The 23,641-nt window shown below is 39.7% G+C and overlaps 1 protein-coding gene across 1 annotated transcript in view; it reads left to right on the top strand.

Annotated features, from left to right (window-relative positions):
- LOC132097333 (serine/threonine-protein kinase WNK2-like) overlaps positions 1–23,641 on the top strand; it is a 78,933-nt gene that overhangs the window by 40,009 nt on the left and 15,283 nt on the right. Inside the window, exons 21-28 of the mRNA XM_059502966.1 lie at positions 787–1,478; positions 8,010–8,067; positions 9,908–9,981; positions 10,079–10,231; positions 12,907–13,289; positions 14,059–14,276; positions 14,954–15,154; positions 22,920–23,018. Of these exons, the coding sequence (XP_059358949.1) occupies positions 787–1,478; positions 8,010–8,067; positions 9,908–9,981; positions 10,079–10,231; positions 12,907–13,289; positions 14,059–14,276; positions 14,954–15,154; positions 22,920–23,018 (1,878 nt within the window). The remainder of the gene's footprint in view (positions 1–786; positions 1,479–8,009; positions 8,068–9,907; positions 9,982–10,078; positions 10,232–12,906; positions 13,290–14,058; positions 14,277–14,953; positions 15,155–22,919; positions 23,019–23,641) is intronic.

Genomic DNA, 23,641 nt, shown 5'->3' with positions numbered 1-23,641 from the left:
GTTAATGTGTTGGTGTATTTTTGGAAAAACAATATTTAAGTCTGCGTGGTTGAAATCCCCAGCTATGATGAGAAAAGCATCAGGGTGTGCTGTCTGCTGCTCACTGATGTGCTGGTAAAGTTCATTTAGTGCGTAGTCCCTGTTGCAGTTGATCGGGGGAATGTAAACCTAAATGAGCAGTATAGCAGTATATTCCCTCGGGAGATAGAACGGCCGGCACTTAATAATCATAAACTCCACCAGCAGTGTTTGCAGATCACAACAGTATCGCGGCACTACGCGTCATTGATGTAAACACAAAGCCCGCTGCCGCGGATTTTTCCTTCTGTGATGAGAGCTCTGTCCGCTCGATAGCACGTCAGCTGGTCGAGCTGAATAGCGCAGTCTGGAACACTGTTGCTGAGCCATATTTCTGTGAACAGCGATGAAGACATACAAAAACACTGCGACTCACAAGACAAAAAACAAAAAAACACTGTTCTGTTGGGAGCGAGAGGACATGCCGCCATCGTATGTCAATTAAATCTAAGATTAAATTAAGATTATATAAAGATTAAATTAAAATAAATAAAATAAATAAATAAAATTATATAAAATCAAATTAAGATTAAATATATTTGAAAAATTAAACTTTTTGCCCGGAAGACCTATCTTTTTGTATCGTCATGTGACCATGATAATATTGATACAGCTTTGCTATCGTGATACCCCATGTTGATAATATCATACATCCCTACTAAACATGCTAACAAATGATCAACTCACACTATATTTGTGTGTCTTCAGACCCAGAGAGCTCCTCTACATCTCAAACGCAGGATGTGAACACAGCCAGACCAAAACCTCTGCAGAAACGACCATCGATGTCACAGGCGTCCCTCTCTGAGGTTGCTCTGTCGGTCGAGGGCCCTCAGACTGCCTGCTCGGCTGTGGTTCCTGATATCTCATGCTGCCCCATTGTGCCTCCAGTTTCACTGGACGTCTCTGCTCAGGAAGTGGCAGAGGTCCCTCAGCAGCAAGTCACTTACAGCACCAGCCCCGGTGTGGAGCCGCCCATCAGCCCTACCCAGACCCCACCCGTGGTGCTGCTTCAGCCCTTTGCCACGCCCACTCCACAGGCTTCGGTCAGCGGCAGCCAACCACAGCCTCAGAGCCCCACCCGTCAGCCCCAGAGCCCCACCCATCAGCCCCAGAGCCCCACCCATCAGCCTCAGAGCTCCACCCATCAGCCCCAGAGCCCCACCCATCAGCCCCAGAATGCCCCATCCCTGCAGCCAGGCGAATCGGATGGGGAAGGGCCGCCCAGGCTGGAGTTTGCAGACAGAACGATAAAGACTCTGGATGAGAAACTGAGAAATCTTTTGTACCAAGAGTACCACCCTTCGCAAACCACGAGCTCCGCCTCTGAGCCACCTGGATCACCGCCGCTGTCCGACAGCCAGGGCAGTGATGGTGCCGTGAGGAAAGCAGAAAAACTGGTAAAGTCAATCCTCATTGTATTCATTCACATAAACATTTAGTCATTTAGCAGACTCTTTTATCCAAAGCGACATACAAATGAGGTCAACAGAAGCAAAATCAACAAAAGAGCAATGATATGCAAGTGTTATGACACGTCTCAGTTAACCTAACACAGTACACATAGCAAGGTTTTGTTTTTTTAAATAATAAAAAGAAAACAGATAGAATAGAAAAGGAATAGCGCAAATTCGTGTTAGAGGCCATTTTTTTAAAGAATGGAATTGGAGAATGGAGAGTGCTAGAGTTAAATTTAAATAAAGATGGAAGAGATGTGTTTTTAGCCGATTCTTGAAGATGGCTAGGAAGTATTGTTTGTGTTTACAAACAATATGAGCTTGCAGCCCTTACGGAAAAATTAACCATGGTTTTACTACCAATAAAACCAAATGTGGCCCTTGAATTAATTTTAAACGGCTCACAGCCTTCAATGCAGCACAATTTTTTCTGAACTTTTCCCCAGATGTGTGGTTTGATACAATCCTGTCCCTGAGTACTAAAGGCAGGTTTTTTTTTTCTCCTCCGGCTTGGTTTTTTCTCTAATATGCATTTCCAGCTATTAGACCTTTTATTAACGTGTGCCTTTCCAAATCATACACATTCAATTGAATTTGCTACAGACTAACTTTACTCAAAGTGTGGTAACATTTACAAGCAAAATGAATGCTCCAGAGCTAAATTTCAACTGTAAAGTTCAAATTTTGACTACAATATATTCATATATATATATATTAGGGGTGTAACGATATGCGTATTCGTATTGAACCGTTCGGTACGAGGCTTTCGGTTCGGTACGCGGTACGCATTATGGACCGAACGGTTCGTTGGACTAATTAATTGTATTTGGAAAATAAAAAAAAAGTGAAATATAATGATATGCGTTCAACAAGGTTGCCCAATAACCCAAACAACGTAACAGGCAACGCCCCTGACACCCCCGAAGAAGAAAAAAACACCAACTTATATGTTTATGTTAGGCTACTCAGTCAGGCGCTCGCTCACTCAGTAATACGCGCTGAAGGCTCGTTGCAAAATGGCCAATGCGTTTAACAGACCAGAAATAGAAGATCCTCCAATAACCAACAGGTCTGGTGTTTGGATTCCCTGTAAGCTATAATGGTGATGGCAAGAGTGGTGGATAAAAAAACAACGATATGTCGCATCTAGGGTACACCAGCGGGAATACAAAAAAAACAAAACACCAGCGTAATACTTGAAACATGTCAACTCATTTACGCCGACATCACCTTAGTGTGTCAGTATCTGGGAAAAGACGAAAAAAAGGATAAACATACACGCAACAAACATTTAAAGCATTTAGACAGACATTTCCAACGGATTTTAACAGGGAAAAAGACATCACCACGGCGATTGGTAGGCTACATTTCTGTTATAGCCGCGGATATGAGACCTTACTATTTACCATTCATTCTATCATCACCATTATAGCTTACAGGGAATCCAACGTGCACCCAAACACCAGACCTGTTGGTTATTGGAGGATCTTCTATTTCTGGTCTGTTAAAATCATTAGCCATTTTGCAACGAGCCTTCAGCGCGTACTGAGTGAGCGAGCGCCTTACTCTGTAGTGGAAAACGTAGGTTTTAAGGACATGCTTAATGTAATTGAGCCCCGTTACAATATTCCTTCACGAGCCCATTTCAGACAGACCGTAATTCCTGCTTTGTTCCAAAAAACATAAGCCCTATAGAGAACCAATTGAGTAAAAACACACTCAATATAAAGAGTTATAGAGTTCCAAATAAAAAGTTACATCTTTGTATTTGTTCATAACTACTACAATAATATAACATTTTCATTTTTTTTTATAAGGAGCTTTTTTTTATAAGGAGTTTTTGTTTTATACAGTATGCTGCTAAGAAAACACCATAGAAGATGGGTAAAGAATAGCTCCATCATTGTTCAATGTAAAAAAAAAAACATACTTTGTTAGTTTTAATAAATAAAACATTTTTTAAAAATCAGGGAAATTTATCTGCCAATTTTTTCTTTTTGCTGTATCTAAAACGTACCGAACCGTACCAATCCGAACCGTGACACCAGTGTATCGTATCGAACCGAACCATGAATTTTGTGAACCGTTACACCCCTAATATATATATATATATATATATATATATATATATATATATAACAGTTCTTTTTGGTCCTTCCATCTGATTGGCTGATAAGAGTGCGATATTAGAGTGATAACAGAGCTCCTCCAAATGCGTCACCATTTGTGTCACTCCTCTTTCCGTATTTCTCACAGTGAGTGTTATGGCGGACGATCAAACCCACTTTTATTTAAGAATAATATTGTTTTGTGTAATGAATGTAGATTTAAGAGCTTTTTAGGTGAGAATTTACTCGTTTGGACTACAAATATGCGGTTTGTTAATGAAGATAATGTCTATTTGAAATTTTGCTTTGATGTTTTCTGAGACGTGAGCTCAAGGAGGTCAGGCAGGCATTCAGCGCTCATAAACTCACAAAGAGAGCGTCTCACCTCAGCCAGAACTTCTGGAATTTACCACTGGCTCCGATGTCTCTATAGTGGTTAAACATGAGAGATATAATTTGTTTTGGGTAAATCTAACGGGCAGGCTCTGGTCTCATTAATCTGTTATTTGTTCCAGAGCAAATAGTTGTGACAAAATCTCACCGTTTATGTAACTTCCCCCAGTGGAAAGCATCCCCCTGTGAAACCACCATCTCCACTTACCATCCCCTTTAGATTAATAATGTTGTGTAATACCGTATTTTCCGGACTATAAGTCACACTTTTTTTCATAGTTTGGCTGGTCATGCGACTTATAGTCAGGTGCGACTTATTTATCAAAATTAATTTGACATGAACCTAGAGAAATGAACCAGTAGAAAACATTACCGTCTCCAGCCGCGAGAGGGTGCTCTAGCGGCTGTAGACGGTAATGTTTTCTCTTAGTTCTAAATAAATGCGACTTATAGTCCGAAAAATACGGTATATAAAATTTATAGTACAAATTAAATGTTAAAATTCTCTACTTATGATATTTTCTGAACTATATAATGGCGATTGGCCAATCAAAACCACAGGCTGAAGCAAGTTTCCTTCATTTTTCGTGCAAAATGGTTCAAGCACAACTTTTGAAGTTCTTTAAAAAGTAGACAACAGAAGGTATGATTTTTCTTGATCAGAATTTAAAGAAATTCCCCTGGCATACTGTTATTGTGCTGTATGTGTGACTGTGAGGGACTGAGAGACGATAGGAGAGCTGACGAGTCATCGACACATCTTGAGTGTCCAGAAGCATTCACTGTGTGATAAAGCCCATTAGAATGCAGTCAGAATGCCCTTATAATTCAAGCAATGAAAGAAAAAATGCCCATGTATGAGGTTTTATATTCATTGCACAAGCAATGTACTTTTCTAAATACCAGCACAAAAATATGCTAATAATTTTATACAACAGTGTAGAGCAATGCGGTATTTCATTCCTTGAATTAATCGGTTTTTGAACGAATCATGTGAGCCAGTGATTCAACGGTCCATTCACTTGTTTTGTTTCGAATTGAATCAGCTGTTTTGAACGAATCGTTTGATTTGAATGATTCAACAAATCATTAAACAGGGATTTGCTGCCATCTATAGGTGGTTTTATCATCTTTATTTATCCATGACAGCCCTCAGCCAAGGTGCCAGCACAAAAACACATTCAGCTAAATATTGTTTAATTAGCAGTACTGAGCAAAAATCCTTGATTTCAGGCCGCAGAAAAAAAAGCTTTACAAATAATAGTTTGTTAATAAGGAAAATTTGTCAATAAATAAATACACAAATTTTGTGATCATTGTGTAAAATTATCTACGTGACAAACCCCCCCACCCCTCACCCCCGCCACCAAAAAATGAAAAAATAGGATACTGACCACACCATCCCCCCTGCAATTTTTTTGCAATCTAACCACTGGCGATGAGACTGTTTTACGAGTCAGCAGTAAAGAAAACTTTTTTTTTTTAACTTTTAAACTGAAAAACACTAAACTGTAGTTTTGGACAAGAAAGTAATTTTTCCAACAGATGCACCAAGCAGCACTGTTATCAAGAATCACCCTTAACAAATGAAAGGATCCTACAAGCCTAATGGACATTCAAATTAATGTTTTATTGTGAATATGAGATCTTTTAAATCATCATGAAACCGTAAAGCACATTTTTTTGAGATCTTAACATATAAGAACAGGTTGCATATTGCATATAAGAACAATAGCACTCATTATGTCTATTATTAAGGGAAACTTGGTTAAATTTTCATTTTCTGGAGCAATTTCGTTCTTCCGATTCAAAAAGTAAAGTGACATATATGTTAATTTGCAACAGTGATTGGCTGCCGTGGCTGGAGAGTACACATCTACATCATCAGTTTTCCAGGCTTTCTTCAGTATTCATGAGAATGAAGTCTAATGATCTGTGCTGTATTATGAATGAGGATCTCATGAATGAGCTTCCATGCCATCAGTCTATTTCTGTAATTTAACGTTCCTTTGTTACAAGTTCCAATGTAATGTTTTGGAATTAGTAACGGAGGATTGGGCTCAGCTGTTAAACTGTGAATCCTTGGTGAAAGGACGTAGTTCTGCACAAAAGAGGGGATACCTACAGCCGAATCACAGCCGTTCCCATATACAGCCATATCTCACGTCTACTCCTGTGATATTTCTCTTATATTATAGGGAGAAGCATCTGGCTCCCTGGTGTGTCCACATCATCAAATCTGACCCCCTTTAAAAAAAAAAGTTTGGACACCCCTGAGTTTAACCATAGTTTAACCATGGTATTTGTAGTTAAACGGTGGTTATACTAATGGGAATCAATATAACAAAAAAAATGGTTACTGATCTCATACTATAATAAAACTTTGGTTCATTTTCGTAAGGGAGGTTGTTTTGTTAAATCTTTTTTTTTTTTTTGGTAATGCATTTTTAGTTTATTTTGAGTTTTATGTGAGTGGTAAGTAACTGCACTCCAGTCAGTTCAGTTATTTAACTGAATTAGCTCATTTCTTTCAGGATTTATCAACAGAACAGGCTCCTGAAAGCAGTTCATTCATAGATCACCATTCATTCACATGAAATTCTGAATAAATCTTTCGTCTTTTTAATGAAACCAGTTCTGTATAAAAAACAGTTTTGGCCATCAACTCTAGACCTGAGGTTTCATAATAATAATAATAATGTTTGTATTATAGAGGGCATTTCTACAAACTCAAGGACGCTTTACAATCATTCAACATTCACAAACACTAGTTAGTGCCCAGGAACTTGTAATAGGCCAGATTCAGAGGAGCTAAGTGCATGGGTCTGAGATGTATTGAGAGCTTTGAATGTAATGAGAAGTATGTTGTACTGAATACTGAAACGAACAGGTAGCCAGTGTAGTCTGCATAAAACAAGAGAAATGTGAGAAGATTTGTACATCAATCCTGTTATTCTATGAATAAAAGTAAATTGTGTGTCAAATTGGGAACCCTGTTAACCATGATTTTCTGTAGTAAACAATTGGTTGTTGAAGTTTTGTCCTGTTTACAAGCAACAGGGGTCTCATTTATAAACGTTGTGTACGCCCAAAATGGGCGTATAAAATGCGTATGCAATTTTTGACACACACATCAGGATTTATAAAAAATTAACTTGGCATAAATATGTAGGGACATTCTAGACCATGCGTACACACTCTTTTTCCTGGAGTGAGAAAAGTAATGAAGTAAACAATGATATTATAATCTGTTTTCATTTCGATATACACATTTACATTAAATACCCCTCTGGCATTAATGGAGATAAGCACTGAAATTACATACACAGAAGTTAAAAATAAAACAAATTAAGGCATGTTTAGTAGATGCGCTTGTTCACTTTTCCTGTGGCATGCTGTTTTAATGACAGCGAGGAGTGCTATAGGTGCACAATAATTCATCTTCGAACTAAACTGCAGATCTCATGTTCTGAGAAAATATTTTTGGTGAGAACAATGATCAGTAATGCGCACATCAATATGTGGCGGACTGCTCGATGCGGTGGAACGGTCTATATCGTCTGGTTTGATAATATCTTGCTGTACAGATCTGGTGTCACGTGGATGGGAATTCGCATGGAAATTATATGCAGATGATGCATAGTAAAACTAGGCGTTGTAAGCTCCATATCTGGTGATTTCGTGGAGGAGTCAGGGTGGAGATACACGTACGCACATCTTCTCCTGTCTGAGATTTATAAAGGGATTTTTGCACAGGTTTGGCGTATGCAAACTCTAGCGTTTGTGCATATGTACACTTTTAGGATTTAATCTATGGAGAGTTTTATAAAGGAGACCCCAGAAGAGTAGAAATTACCAAGTAAACTGTACAGCTGTCAACTGGTTTTTATTTTCTGAAGAGAGATTGTCCATGTTAATTCTGTAGGAAATTTTTTTGTTATACCGTATTTCTCAGGTTCTCTTATTTTTGTAGCCGCAGATTCCAGAGAGATCTGACAGTCTAGGGACCTTGAGTGATTCTGCTGTCGCCCGTAAGTGAAAGTGTGTGTGTGTGTGTGTGTGTGTGTGCTAATCTCAGCTCCTCTTTCCCGTGTCGAGCCAAATGGTTATAAAATGGTAGTGAATGGTTCCAGTTATGTTTCTATGATTAGGAACCATTCTGTGCCTGTAATTCAGCACGGAATGAAATGATGGCTCGACGGTGGAAAAACGGCTCTAGACTCTAAATATGTACAGTCGTAGCCAAAAGTTTTGAGAATTACATATTAGTTTTCAAAAAGTTTGCTGCTAAACTGCTTTTAGATCTTTGTTTCAGTTGTTTCTGTGTTGTACTGAAATATAATTACAAGCACTTCATACGTTTCAAAGGCTTTTATCGACAATTACATGACATTTATGCAAAGAGTCAGTATTTGCAGTGTTGGCCCTTCTTTTTCAGGACCTCTGCAATTCGACTGGGCATGCTCTCAATCAACTTCTGGGCCAAATCCTGACTGATAGCAACCCATTCTTTCATAATCACTTCTTGGAGTTTGTCAGAATTAGTGGGTTTTTGTTTGTCCACCCGCCTCTTGAGGATTGACCACAAGTTCTCAATGGGATTAAGATCTGGGGAGTTTCCAGGCCATGGACCCAAAATTTCAACATTCTGGTCCCCGAGCCACTTAGTTATCACTTTTGCCTTATGGCACGGTGCTCCATCGTGCTGGAAAATGCATTGTTCTTCACCAAACTGTTGTTGGATTGTTGGAAGAAGTTGCTGTTGGAGGGTGTTTTGGTACCATTCTTTATTCATGGCTGTGTTTTTGGGCAGAATTGTGAGTGAGCCCACTCCCTTGGATGAGAAGCAACCCCACACATGAATGGTGTCAGGATGCTTTACTGTTGGCATGACACAGGACTGATGGTAGCGCTTACCTTTTCTTCTCCGGACAAGCCTTTTTCCAGATGCCCCAAACAATCGGAAAGGGGCTTCATCTGAGAATATGACTTTGCCCCAGTCCTCAGCAGTCCATTCACTATACTTTCTGCAGAAGATCAATCTGTCCCTGATGTTTTTTTTGGAGAGAAGTGGCTTCTTTGCTGCCCTTCTTGACACCAGGCCATCTTCCTAAAGTCTTGTCCTCACTGTGCGTGCAGATGCGCTCACACCTGCCTGCTGCCATTCCTGAGCAAGCTCTGCACTGGTGCCACTCCGATCCCGCAGCTCAATCCTCTTTAGGAGACCATCCTGGCGCTTGCTGGACTTTCTTGGACGCCCTGAAGCCTTCTTTACAAGAATTGAACCTCTTTCCTTGAAGTTCTTGATGATCCTATAAATTGTTGATTTAGGTGCAATCTTAGTAGCCACAATATCCTTGCCTGTGAAGCCATTTTTATGCAACGCAATGATGGCTGCACGCATTTCTTTGCAGGTCACCATGGTTAACAATGGAAGAACAATGATTTCAAGCATCACCCACCTTTTAACATGTCAAGTCTGCCATTCTAACCCAATCAGCCTGACATAATGATCTCCAGCCTTGTGCTCGTCAACATTCTCACCTGAGTTAACAAGACGATTACTGAAATGATCTCAGCAGGTCTTTAATGACAGCAATGAAATGCAGTGGAACGTTTTTTTGGGATTAAGTTCATTTTCATGGCAAAGAAGGACTACGCAATTCATCTGATCACTCCTCATAACATTCTGGAGTATATGCAAATTGCTATTATAAAAACTTAAGCAGCAACTTTTCCAATTTCCAATATTTATGTAATTCTCAAAACTTTTGGTCACGACTGTAGACGTACTGCAGACTACAAGATATTGTCACTATTGACAACTGTTATTGTTGTGCTTTTCTTTCTTTTTTCCCAAACATTGATCAGCCTTCAAAAGACATCTGACCAGAAAAGACTCTGGGGCCACTTCTGCCACACACACATCCAAGAGCCACTGCCAGGTTATCAGTGATTTGTTTGTTTGTTTATGAGTTATAAATATGCTTCTCTGAAATGACTGGCCACAGTTTGACAGTGTTCTGTGTTTGTGTGCTGCAGATTGAGCCGACAGATTCAGATGTTTCTTCTCATGATGGAGGAGATCATGTGATTGATCTTGAATCTGCAGCTCTTCCTGTAATCGAGGACAGACACAGATCCACATCAAAGTCACAAAACAACCGTTACTCAGCACCTCTTGACTTATATCAGGTTTGTCTGAAGTGCAGGCCACGTCTCAGATGGCATAGTGTTTGCACAAGATCTACTGTATCACCAATGTAACCTACATATTAGTTTTCCTTAGAAAAACAACAATTTAAAAATATTTAACACTGAAAATGTTTTAACATTAGAGTGGGGAAAACGCTCCTCTTAAGGACATTTTTCTGTGCAACAAAAGTTAAATGTGTTATGAAAAGTTATCATAATTTTAGTGACAATGAAATAAATTACAAACAAAGTATGAAAAATCATATATTTATAATATATTTTATATTTTAATTTAACTCATTTTAATTAGACTACTGATAACACCCTCCACAAGGAGTGTCAGCCACAGAAGGTCATTGCTGAAAGGGCTGCTGTTCACAGAGTGCTGTATCTAAATATATTCATAGAAAGTTGACTGGAAGGAAAAAGTGTGTTAGGAAAAGGTGCACAATCAAGAGAGATGACCACAGCCTTGGGAAGATTGTCAGGAAAAGCCGATTCAAGAACTTGTGAGAGCTTCACAAGGAGTGGACTGAAGCAGGAGTCAGCAGGAAGACTGGAGAGGCACAGTATCCAAAGTCCAGTGTGAAGTTTCAGCAGTCAGAGATGATTTGGGTGCCATTTCATCTGCTAGTGTTGGTTCATTGTGTTTTATCAAGTCCAAAGTCAATTCAGCTGTCTACCAGGAGATTTTGAAGCACTTTATGCTTCCATCTGCTGAAAGCTTTATGGAGATGCTGATTTCCTGTTCCAGCAGGATGTTAGCACCTGCCCACAGTGAAAAAAAAAAACTTCCAAGTGGTTTGCTGACCATGATATTACTGTGCTTGATTGGCCAGCCAACTCACCTGACCTGAAGCTCAGAGAGAATCTATGGGGTTTTGTGAAGAGGAAGAGAAGTAACATCTGACAAACAATACAGAGGAGCTGAAGGCCGCTATCAAATCAACCTGTGCTTCAGTAACGTGTCTCAGACAGATCGCCTCCACGCCACACTGAAGCAGTCATTCATACAGAAGGAGCCCCAACCAAGTACTGAGTGCTTAATTAAACCTGCTTTGCAGGTCTTGAACATTTCTGTTTTGTAAATCTTTCTTTGATTGATCTTTGAGAAACTCGTCTAATTTTTTGAGATACTGAAATTTTTATTTTCCTAAGCTGTAAGTCATAACCATCAGAATTTGAGAGTTTTCAGAGTTTGTGTGCAGTGAATCTAGAATATAAGAAAGGTTGCTTTTTTTATTTAAATTACAAACAATAAAGAACTTTTTTGTAGATGCACCTGTAATTGTTCAGTACAATTTATTTAGTCTTTTCGCTTATTTGGACAAATAATTTTAGTTGCCAAACCAGAGAATTGACCAATTTGAGAGTGACATGAAAGTAATGGCATTCAGGGTTTAACATCTCCTTTTCTTTCACTCATTGTTTGATCAGACAAAGACATTTAGACATTTGTGCCAGCAATTGGATAGTAAATGCAAAATAAGTCAATTAATAGGACGCAACTCACTAGATTGAACATGTAACATGATAAAGTCATGTGACAGCAATGTAGCACAATACTTTTTGAAATGTTACTGTTTCACATTCTGTAGTAGACTATATACTGTACAGTTTTACATTCTAAACAGAATCCATCAGTTGAAATGTTTCATTTATTTATTTTTGGTTTATTTTTATATTTTGTTTGTATATGTGTATATACCGTGTGTATATATACAGTACAGACCAAAAGTTTAGAAACATTACTATTTTTAATGTTTTTGAAAGAAGTTTCTTCTGCTCATCAAGCCTGCATTTATTTGATCAAAAATACTGAAAAAAACTGTAATATTGTGAAATATTATTACAATTTAAAATAATAGTTTTTTAATTTATTATACTTTAAATGATCTTTTATTTCTGTGATGCAAAGCTGAATTTTTAGGATCATTATCACATGATCCTTTAGAAATCATTCTAATATGATGATTCATTATCAAAGTTGGAAACTGTTCTGCTGCTTAATATTTGTTCAGAACATGGGATACTTTTTTAGGATACTTTGATGAATAAAAAGTAAAAAAGAAGCTATGTTTTTAAAATATAAATATTTAGTAATAACAATATACACTACTGGTCAGTAATTTGGGGTCAGTATTTTTTTTTTTTTCTTTTTTTTAATAAAATCAATACTTTTATTCAGCAAGGATGTGTTAAATTGATAAAAAGTGATAGTAAAGAAAATATATTATTAGAATTTTTGCAGTTTTGCAGAATAAATGCAGTTCTTTTTAACCCTTTATTGATCAAATATATTAGCCAGCAGAACTGTTTCATCACTCATAATAAATCAGAATATTAGAATGATTTCTAAATGATCATGTGATCGACTGATGTTACATGTGGAGGAATGATGCTGAAAATTCAGCTTGGCATCACAGGAATAATTTTTATTCTTTTAAAGTATATTCAAATAGAAAACGATTATTTTGAGTTATAATAATATTTCACAATATTACTGTTTTTTCTGTATTTTTGATCAAATAAATGCAGGCTTGATGAGCAGAAGAAACTTCTTTCAAAACCATTAAAAATAGTAATGTTTCCAAACTTTTGGTCTGTACTGTATACATATATATATATATATATATATATATATAATTTTTTTTTTATTTTTATTTTTTTTTCAGGACACAACTACTTCGTTTCCAGAGGCCAGACCCACACTGCCTTGCGCTCAGAGCTCGCTGTCAGCGGACGGGATGGTGCAGTGCTTGTCCTCAGACACCGGAGAGGAGGATCAGAGCGAGACTCCGTCCACTAAGCCCTCGTCTCTGGTTCCTGCCCCGTCCGAGTCAGGCGGCAGGGACTTCATGAAGCGGGCAGTGGCGTTCCTCCGGCGCTCGGGCCACAGCAGCAGTGTCCAAAGCTCCGACTCACCCCCTTGCCCTCTGGTGAATGGACACGCCCACTCTGTTAGTGGCCACGCCCACTCCGCTTACATCAGCAGTGATAACGACTCTGAGTTTGAGGACGCTGATATGAAACGAGAACTACAGAAGCTGAGAGAAAAGTGAGTAAAGAAACATTGATCAAATCAAAGAACTCACAAAGGCCTCATTTACCACCACTGATCCTCTTTCATTTCCTAATACATTCTTGGTCTTGTGCACAATTCACAAGGGTTAAAAATACTCTAAAATTATGCTCAAGTGAAAGTACAGTTACTCAGTGAAATATTTACTCAATTAAAAGTACAAGTTTCTGGCCAAAAAAATACTTTATTCAAAGTAAAACAGTACAACTTCAAACTGTACTGGATTATTAAAAGTAACTTGGCTAAAAACTAAAAAAATATAGAAATAAAAAAGACATTTCTTGCTTCGTCATGTTGAAACATCTTCTCAATGCAAAGTGAAAATGTCTTAATACACTGAATAAAATGTTTTGTCAGACAGGTTGAGTCAAAGGGAGAAAACCAAAAACATTGGCTGTAGGTAAAAACATCTATCTAGACAACAACAATTCAAATGCGGGAAAGTGGAGCTAAAAATGCAGCCCATTACATTTTTGTTTGCATCTTTTTAAAAGTTGAAATAAAAAGTAGAGTTTCTATTCTTGAGAAATGTAGTAAAGTGAAAGTACAAGTAGTCAGTTTAAATTTTACTCAAGTATTTTGCACCACTTACAATTCATCAATGCACATTTATGCTTCATTGCAATGTAATAATTGCAATACTTTACTTTTTGTTTTTGGCTGACATCATCATACCTGTAATATAGACACACTTTTCACTAAATAAGAGAAGGAAAAACCGTAACCCACTGTTTGATGTCTGCAGGCACATGAAGGAGATCTCCGAGCTTCAGGCTCATCAGAGAGGAGAGATCGAGCAGTTGTACTCTCGGTTGGGTCAGCCGGTTCCTCCCAGCATGGGCTTCTTGCATGCGGTGCCACCTTCAGGCCGCCGTCGCAGAGCCTCCAAACACAAGCTGAAAGGAAGCCGACTGCTCAATCCCATGGTGCAACATCTTAGGAACAACCGAAGCAACAGCTCTAGTATGTATGCGAGAGTTTGTGTGAGCCGGAGTACCAGAAGGGGTGGGTAACACTATATCTGGGAGCCCTGAGGAACAAGGCCAACAGAATGCAATCTGGCTTCTGTTAAATAAAATTAATCTAAAGAAAATGTACATGTTTGGTCTGCAAAACTTGGCACCACAGTGCACATTTTATTGTCCATTTGATAGCTTGAAGTAATAGTACAGCTTTCCCCAACAAGACACATGATTTGAGGAGTTATTCATGTCTGGAGCACCAACGCAGCAGAGAGTGGTTCATCTCCTAGTTTAGCTTTTTTTTTTTACCTTAGCAACCATTGCTAATAATAATAATTGTAGGAAAGTTGAATAAGTTTGGTCATTTAGAAAAGATGTAGCATTCTGAGTCAGAACAGTCTGAAGGTCTGTGCCAAGTTTGGTGGTCATTGCTTGAAAGCTCTAGGATGAGATACTGTAGAAACATAAATTGTAGCTCAATGTGTTGGCTTGGCAAAGTAATTATAGTAATAATTGTTAAAAATAATACAATTTCCAGATATGCAGTCTACCCCACTTTTGTGCAACCCGTGCAACTTTGTATTTTAAATCGTCTAAATTCTTTTAAACTTGAATCCACCAATATGAAAGTTGGATCCACTAAGCAAGTCACTGTCAACCCTCTGTGTTCTCCTGTAGCGGAGACGTGCTCCAGTGTGTCAGGGTCTCCGGTCAAGAGCTCGCTTCTGGGTAACAGCTCAGTGGCATCCAGCACAGCCACGCTGAGCCCCGTGTCAGAACCACTGGAGCTGGTCCAGACTCAGCAGCCCTGCTCGCTCAAGGGCTCTCTGTCCTCTGACAACATCTACAGGCCCACCACACACACACCACCTCGACAAGGTGAACACACTCACACAGCTGTTGTCTACAATAGCCTGTCAAGCATATGCTGCTGTACATATTTGCTGTAAATGCGTCTGCCACTGCCCCAACCAGCCACAGTGTAACAAATGTCTAGTGTCCACTGGCCTCACGGAAAGCAAAATGCATCATGTACAGTAGTAACACAATCACAGCCAATTACATCATATTTGATAACTGATACAATTATGCATGCAAGACTTTAATGTTTGGAGCTGGCCTAATCAACACACATAGAAACCAAACCATATGATTTATTGCTCAATATGCACGCCACCTGGCTTGGATGCAGTGTGACGGTCATTTATAGTTGATATGCAGAAGACGAAGGTGCCAGATTTGCCTCTCTGAACGGTGTATCATGTTCTAGATTATCATGTCTTTCTTTGTCACACATATCTCACTCACACACATGAGATTATTACCGACTTTCACAGTCTCTCATGTGTGCTCCACTCATTTACTTGGTTTAAATGGAGTCAGCCGGAATGTGACATTTAAACGGCTGCCTAATGGCTCAGTCACACAACATGATTTCATGGACAGCAAAGAAACTTTAAAGGATTGCATGATGCTCATACTGCCATCATTCTTGCGCATCAGTAGACATTTTCACACATTTAATTATTGCCATAAATATTTTTATTACGAGGTCATGTTTGATTAGAAAAGCAGTTGATCTTATGTATTTCAAGTAGTTGGGTCATTGCCACAGAATTTCTGTATTTGTCATGTGCAATCTGTAATATGAATACTTTGTGCCAGAGATGTGGCACAAACTGCACATACTTTGTTTGTGGTGGTGCTTACACAGGACATAAGTTTGAATCTGGCTTATGTCATTTCATGATTTCCTCTATGGTTTCCAGTCACCTATATGCTAAATCCCCAAAAGGAAGGAAGTACTGAAGAAAACCTGGACATGACATCATGTGCATATAGGACAAGGACAATATAGGACAAGGTATAAAGGACAAGATGGAGGCAAAGAAAATTTTCAGAGCGGCGTGAACACATTGCAAGGCTCAGCATCTTACCAGATTTCGTAAAAAAGTGTTAATTTACCTGGTTATTTCCTTCGTCTTCGCTCGATTCAGTTATGCGAAATACAGCTATAGTAAACAGTCACTTTTGGACATCAACAAATGGTGTTCCAACATAGTTTTTTCGACTTCAGCGAACTCCCACCGGAGTTACAGAGATCACTGCAGACAAGCGGATCACTCGCACTATGTAAACAAAATCATGGTGCACAGACTCTGTCATTGTTGATACCTACTGCTCTGCTGATCTGGAGTTCCTGATTATCAAGTGCAGGCCATTCTATCTACTATGTGAGTTTACTTGCATTGTTGCTGCTGCAGTTTATGTGCCGGCGGACGCTAATGTGGCTTTGAAAAAATGCTATTAGCAAATTACAAACCTTGCACCCAGATGGGGCCTTTATTGTTGCTGGGGACTTTAATCACTGCACTTTAAGATCTGTTCTCCCTAATTTTCACCAAAATGACTTCTGCACTACAAGGGGACATAAAACATTGGACCACGTATATACCAATGTGACTGATGCCTACAAAGTCACACCCCTCCCCCATCTGGGTCAGTCTGAACTTCTCTCTTTGTTCCTTCTCCCCAAGTTTACCCCGGTCATCAAATGTGTGAAACCTACAATAAGGACTGTTAAAATCAGGCTGGAAGGTGCGGACTCCCATCTCCAACATCAATTCCAACACACAGACTGGAGTGAGTTTGCTGCCCAGGCCACCACAAACTCTCAGATCAACATTGACACTTACACCAACTCTTTCTTGGAGCACATAAACAGGTGTGTGGACAGAGTGACCACACACAAAAAAAATAAACATTTTCCCCCATCTGAAGCCCTGGATGAACATAGGACTTTGTACAAGGTTTGCCTCCTGCTCAAAACAAGAGATGCAGCCTTCAGGTCTGGAGACCGGGAGGCTTACAGCTCAGCCAGAGCCAACCTGAGGAAGGGTATCCGCTAGGCCAAACTCACACATAAACAGAGGATTGAAGAACACTTCAATTCTTCAGACCCCGGCATATGTGGCAAGGCATACAAACTATCATGGACTACAAACCACCTAACTCTGTGCCCCCATCCAGCTCTGCCTCACTCCCTGATGAGCTCAATCACTTTTATGCTCGTTTTGATCAAAATAATGAGATGTCCCTCAAAGCTGAGCTCACCCCCCATCTTTGCCAAGTGCTTTGAAAGGCTGGTTGCATCCCACTTAAAATCCTGTCTCCCTGCTTCACTAGAACCATTCCAATTTGCCTATCGCCACAATAGGTCAACAGAGGACGCCATTTCTACTCTTTACTCTGCCCTCACCCACCTGGACAGTCAAAACACACATGTGAGAATGCAGTTCATTGATTTCAGTTCTGCATTTAATACTGTAATCCCCTCCAAGCTGATCTCCGAGCTCAGTCAGCTTGGAATCAGCACATCCCTCTGCAACTGGACTCTAGATTTTCTGACTAACAGACCTCAGTCTGTTAAGTTAGATAACCTCTCCTCCTCCATCATTTTTGGGTAAAAATCTTTTTAGGGCGCTCTATGTCTTCAGTGTAGACTACAGGAGCACTGAGCAGCATAGAGCGCCTTCTCGTGGCTGAAGACGGTAATGTTTTCTCTTGGTTCATTTCTCTTGGTTCATGTCAAATTATTTTGATAAATAAGTCGCACCTGACTAGTAAGTTGCAGGACCAGCCAAACTATGAAAAATGTGTGACTTATAGTCCAGACATTACGGTACTGTAATCTCATGTAGCCTAAGTTATACCAATATATATATATATGTATGTACATACATGCATACATATACATACATACATACATACATACACACATATATATATATATATATACATACATACATTACATACATTTTATCTATATATCTAAATAAAAATAGACTATAGATATTCAGTATATGACCCAAAGTAACTAAACTAACTACTTTAGTAGTTTTTTTTATCTAAAACTAGGGGTGCACCGATCGAGATTGGCCGATCGTTAATGCGCATCTCGTCAGTAAAGCCGGTTGTGTAATCAGCGCTAAATTCCATCAGGTGCGTGATTTCACATAGAGCCGCTGTTACTACACAGAGCCGTTGTTAACTGTCTAATTGCGCAAATAAACGCTGATGATGAACGTGGATTTGCGCATCTTCTCAGTTAACAATGGCTCTGTGTAGTACCAGCTGCTCTATGTGAAATCACACACCTGATGGAATTTACCGCTGATTACACAACCGGCTTTACTGACGAGATGCGCATAACGGTCTGCAAATCTCGATCGGTCCACCCCTATCCAAAACTTTTTTACTTTTAATCAAGTTACTATGCAGACTAGTACTTTTAGTTTTACTTGAGTAAATATTTCTATAAGTACTTTTACTTTTACTTGAGTACAGTTTTTGGGTACTCTACCCACCTCTGCATAGAATACGTTGTTATAACAATACTATTGTACACTCAACCAACTGTATTTATTACCACTGTCTTACGTTGCTGCTATTCATAATGTATATATAATCCTACATTGCATTCCTATTTATATTCTCTACATACTCTGCTCAATACTGTATATAGCAACTCCACTGTACATTCTGTAAATCATAGCTTCACTTAATCTGCACTTATATGTATATAAAACACTATATTCTTGCACTTCTGGTTAGATGCTAACTGCATTTCATTAGCTCTGTACTTTTACTCTGCATAATGACAAAGTTGAATCTAATATAAATCTAATCTAATGATGGGTTTAAGTTTCACCTTCTAATTTATTGAGTTCTAAAGTGGCCTAATCAGAGCCCTGAGAGCTTCAAGTACACTGAGAATATCTGTACAGATCTGAAGATTGCAACAAAAAAAAAAACTTAGGAATGGCATTATGCTCATACTGTGTCTGAACAGGGCAGTGGAACTGTTGTATTCAATATGGTCTCCATAATCTCAGACGTAAAACCAGAACTAACCAGAATCTCCCGTTCAAAGGCTAAAGTTCAATGTTCCACATTTCCAGCTGGGTTTGCCACATGCTGCCCCGAGTCTCCACTCTGATTTGTATCTCCCGAAGGAGAGACACCAGGTCCGAAAACCATATGTGGGACATCCAAAACAGTGCCAGCAGCAGATGATATACTTTGTCCTCCTGTACACTCATACAACCTGACAGACTTAATGATGGGAAGGCATACAGACCAGTCATCAGCCACACATAATCCAGAGCAATCACCCCAAGAGGTTTCAGAGGACGAAGGGAGAACGAAAGGGGGAAATTAGGTTCTTATTTAATGTGAACAGATCCACCTTTGCTCTACCCTACCAAATGATTCATTTTCTGAGGATGCAACATCCATTCTCTAGGCCTCAACCTTCTCATGAGCCACCTTCAGTGCCAGAAGCATGTTTTATGCCAAAATAAGAATGTGCCATGCTAAACTTCCCACGGGGCACAAACGTATTCCCCCTGGTGCTTTATGTAAAAAAACTACTGAGACCTACATAACGGCCTCAACTGAACTATAGGTAAGCCCCTCCCATCGAATGCAGATGAGCCAATGGCAGTCGAGTATCAATTGCACAAGGATCAGAACTCTGACATCTTTAGGTTTCAGCGCCATAGAGAAGCTTTGGAAGATCCGATTGGAACTCACATCGATTTAATGGTGTTTATGCTACAAAAATGGAAAATGATGTGCCTAGGGTACTTGTAACACTGATTCCAGCTTTCCTGAGAGGATGGGGAGTGGAATGTATTTTATTACATTTCCTAAACCCAAACAAAAAAAGGGTCAACAACCGGGGATGTTTCAAAAGGAAGCATTTGGGTTCAACCATTATTGTGCATTTAGGGTTCCAACAGGGCCAAACACCTCAGCTGTTGACCTACCACTGAAACAGCCTCAACTCAGTGCTACCATTGATAAAGCCCCTGCCATGAGACCCAAAAGTCTGCAAAACAAACTACCAGGAATCAGGATTGAAGGAATTGTTGATTTGGACAAAGGTGAAATGAATGGATAAGTCGTATTTGCCCATTGTGCATGAATTAGTGGGTTTGGGGATACCAGGTGCGCGTGCAGATACCAGCGGTGTATCCCTCACACTGGGATCTGGACCGTGCTTGTGAGAAGCGGGCTCTGGATTGGCGGCCATCATGTGCAGTGGCTCTGGGCTGGCGGCCATCTTGTGCAGTGCCACTGGGCTGGCGGCCATCTTGTGCAGTGGCGCTGGGCTGGGCTGGCGGCCATCTCAGGACGAGGCTCAGGAGAGGCAGATACTGCAAAAGTGCCGTGTTCCTCCTCCACCACACCCACAGTATATGCAGAGCCACTCAGTGCCAGATCAATGTAAAAGTACAGAGTGCAGTGAGGATCATGCAAAGGCATGAGTGAGCAGAGCGGCTCAGATTGGCCACCACGAAAAAATATCATCAGGCATACCTTGTCCATGATAAATGAATGTGCTAGCTCAACAAAGTCAGTCACATAGTCCTCAATGGGCAGATCTCCTTGGCGGAGATGTATAATTTCCACTGCTGCTGGATCTATATTGGTCAGTCGTTCTGTAATGAGTCAGTGCAAGGAAGAGGCGAGGTAGGATCCAAATGCAATCAGTGGAACATTTAATAACACAAAAGGTAATCCAAATCCAGAAACAGAACCGAGAACAAGGAAACAGACACAACATATCAAAGACAACGACTGACAACAGACTAACTCAAACACTGGGCTATTTATACAAAGAGAAGCTAATAGGATGACAAGGTAACAAGAAACACCTGTGAAAGCAATCAAGACGACCAGTGAAACAATAGGACTACAAGTTGACCACAAATGACACTCTAGACAGGAAGTAACAAGTCCAAACACGAGACTGGGGAAAATGAGCCAAATCATGACTCTTTTGAAGGTTTACCTTCAGACCCGGCCTCTGTTGGTGACCGAGAACAGCCTAGTCAAAATCAGCCAGTCTTCAAGGTAATTTAAAGCACACATGCCCTGGAGTGGCTTTCCTGTGTTTCAGTGTCTCTGTGTCAACAATCTGAAACTGCACTAATAGTGAAGTTCAGTAGATGGGGCCTAGGACTGGAATGAATATGAAAACTACGAAAAACGGCTGTAGAAACTGGATTCCTTCTGTGGTGGACTCATTTCATCTATAGCCTATTTCTCTACCTTGGACTACATTTCCTGCAAAATAATCAGAACCACCAGGGCACCTAACATTGTGAGGCGTAATTTGTTGAAATGAGGATATTATACCCCTTTTCTATGGAAGTGTTCTACAGATGGTTCTCTGTGGTTCGACAGATGAAGCCTGTGGAAAAGGACCTTGGTCGACCATGCAAATGTTAAGGCCCATATGGGCCAAACTTATTGTACGACAGTGCACAGAATAGGGAAAGCCATGAGATTGGGGGAGTATAGAATGCCTTTATCTGTTGCAGGCCTTCCCCAAAAAAAACTGTTTTAAAATATAAGGCCTGATTCAATAGAAGTGGCCTAGCATGCACCATGGGGGTAACCCTTTTGGTAAGCACATCATTGTAAACATATGACTCTTGCGCTCTGAAGGCATTGTTGCTCAGAACATGAGAATCTTGAAACACAGAATCTTGAGGGCAGTGAGAAGAAAAGCAATTACGCTTTAGCAGTTTGACACAATTATCCAAAGGGGGCCCTTTGACCCTATAGGTCAGTGAAGCCTTATAGTTGCCAGCCTCAAATGTGTTTACGTGGCACGAGTGTACTGTTGAGAAAGGCCATTGACCCCAGTACTTTTTTAGGGGGAGTCCAGATTACCTGGCTGCTTCTTGGCTCCTCTCGAGGAACCCGCAGGGAAATCATTTACTGAAAAGCAGTAGCAAAGTTACTATTTTGCAGTGGGAAACTTAATGACAGCAGCAATCACTGCATTGGCAAAATGCCCTGACTAAGCAACATGAGCATCCAGCCAACTTCTGTTTCTCATGGATATCTGTGGTTGAACCACAGGTGTCTCTCGGTCACCACCAACCCCGTCACATAACGACGGATCATGCGAGCCATATGCTTCTTGACTTAAAGTACTTCAGTTGTTCGGCTGAGCTCTTCATCTCGAGAGTCAAGCAAGTCATTTGGTCCATATCCTTAAGAACATCAGCTTGCTATGCCTATAAAACCACCATTATATGCTAAGCCACACCCACTTGACTGGCAGCCATATTATTGTTAACATATTATTGATAACACTTTATTAAAGACTTTCTAGAGCAGTGATGTGACAGGAAAAAAAAAAAAATAATAATAAAATGTAATATTTGCACCAGTAGACATGGATAATTTTGAATAGTCTTCTATGCTATCATAATGGTGTAGTTACAAGTAAAATCAGCGATTCTTCTAAAAGGTTAAATGGTTAATTCGGCAGTTTTACAGTTCTTTAAACTTACATGTGTGGAAGTGTCTAGTAATGCATAAGAGGACTGGGACCTGTTGTATAGATTCCAGAAAAGTGTTCCCATTGTTAGAAAACACAGGCACATGTACACATCTACATCAACCGCGGTTTTCTGAGACGCTTAACCAGTGTGGTGGTGTGTTGCTGATATGATGCTTGTTGATGGGGTACTGATCTGACCGCTGCCTGTGTGTCGGCTGTTACACCTGTCTCTCTCTCTCTCTTTCTCTCTTTCTCCCTCTTATATTCATTTCTCCACAGGCTGGACCGTTTACCACCAAACATCTGAGCGAATCACCTATAAATCTAGTAGCAAACCACGCACTAGATTCCTCAGTGGACCCGTGTCTATGTCCATCTGTTTGTATTTGTTCTACTTTTCTTCTATTACCCATAATTCCCTTCCCCCTGTTTCTTTCTGCTCTTCTTTCATAATTTGTTTTTTCTGTACTGCATTTCTGCCATTTTCACATCCATTACTCATGCACACACTCATTCAGTGATCATCAGGCATTCTCAGCCATTACATTTCCATCTTCATGTCAGATGGCACTTTCCATGAATACGCTACAAAATAGGGTCTGAAATTTAAAACAGCAGCAGATATTCAGTGAAATTAGGTATGTTCTTTAAAATGGTAATTGTGAACCTTATGAGGTCAAAGTAAATGGCTACAGTCTACAGTTAAAATGCAGTTAAAAAAATATGAAATATGATACATCAAATTAAATTATGGGAAGCAGTTTTGCAGACTTCTAAATGAAGCTGTCACTCAGTAGGGTGCAAAGTTCCTAGTTTGGGAGCAAATTTCGGCTTGTAGTTTTTGATGAACTGATATTTACTTTAAATTTAGAGACAATGGTAAGTTGATCATTTGCGATGTTATCTGGGAAAACACATCGGATGTCACACTGGGATGTTTTCAGGAAATTCAAAAAATAGATTGTATGTAAATTTTTTGTAAAAATTATGGTTTCATTCAA

The sequence above is a fragment of the Carassius carassius genome, chromosome 21, assembly GCF_963082965.1.
Source record: "Carassius carassius chromosome 21, fCarCar2.1, whole genome shotgun sequence".
NCBI lineage: Eukaryota > Metazoa > Chordata > Actinopteri > Cypriniformes > Cyprinidae > Carassius > Carassius carassius.
This window is presented reverse-complemented; position numbering and strand designations above follow the sequence as displayed.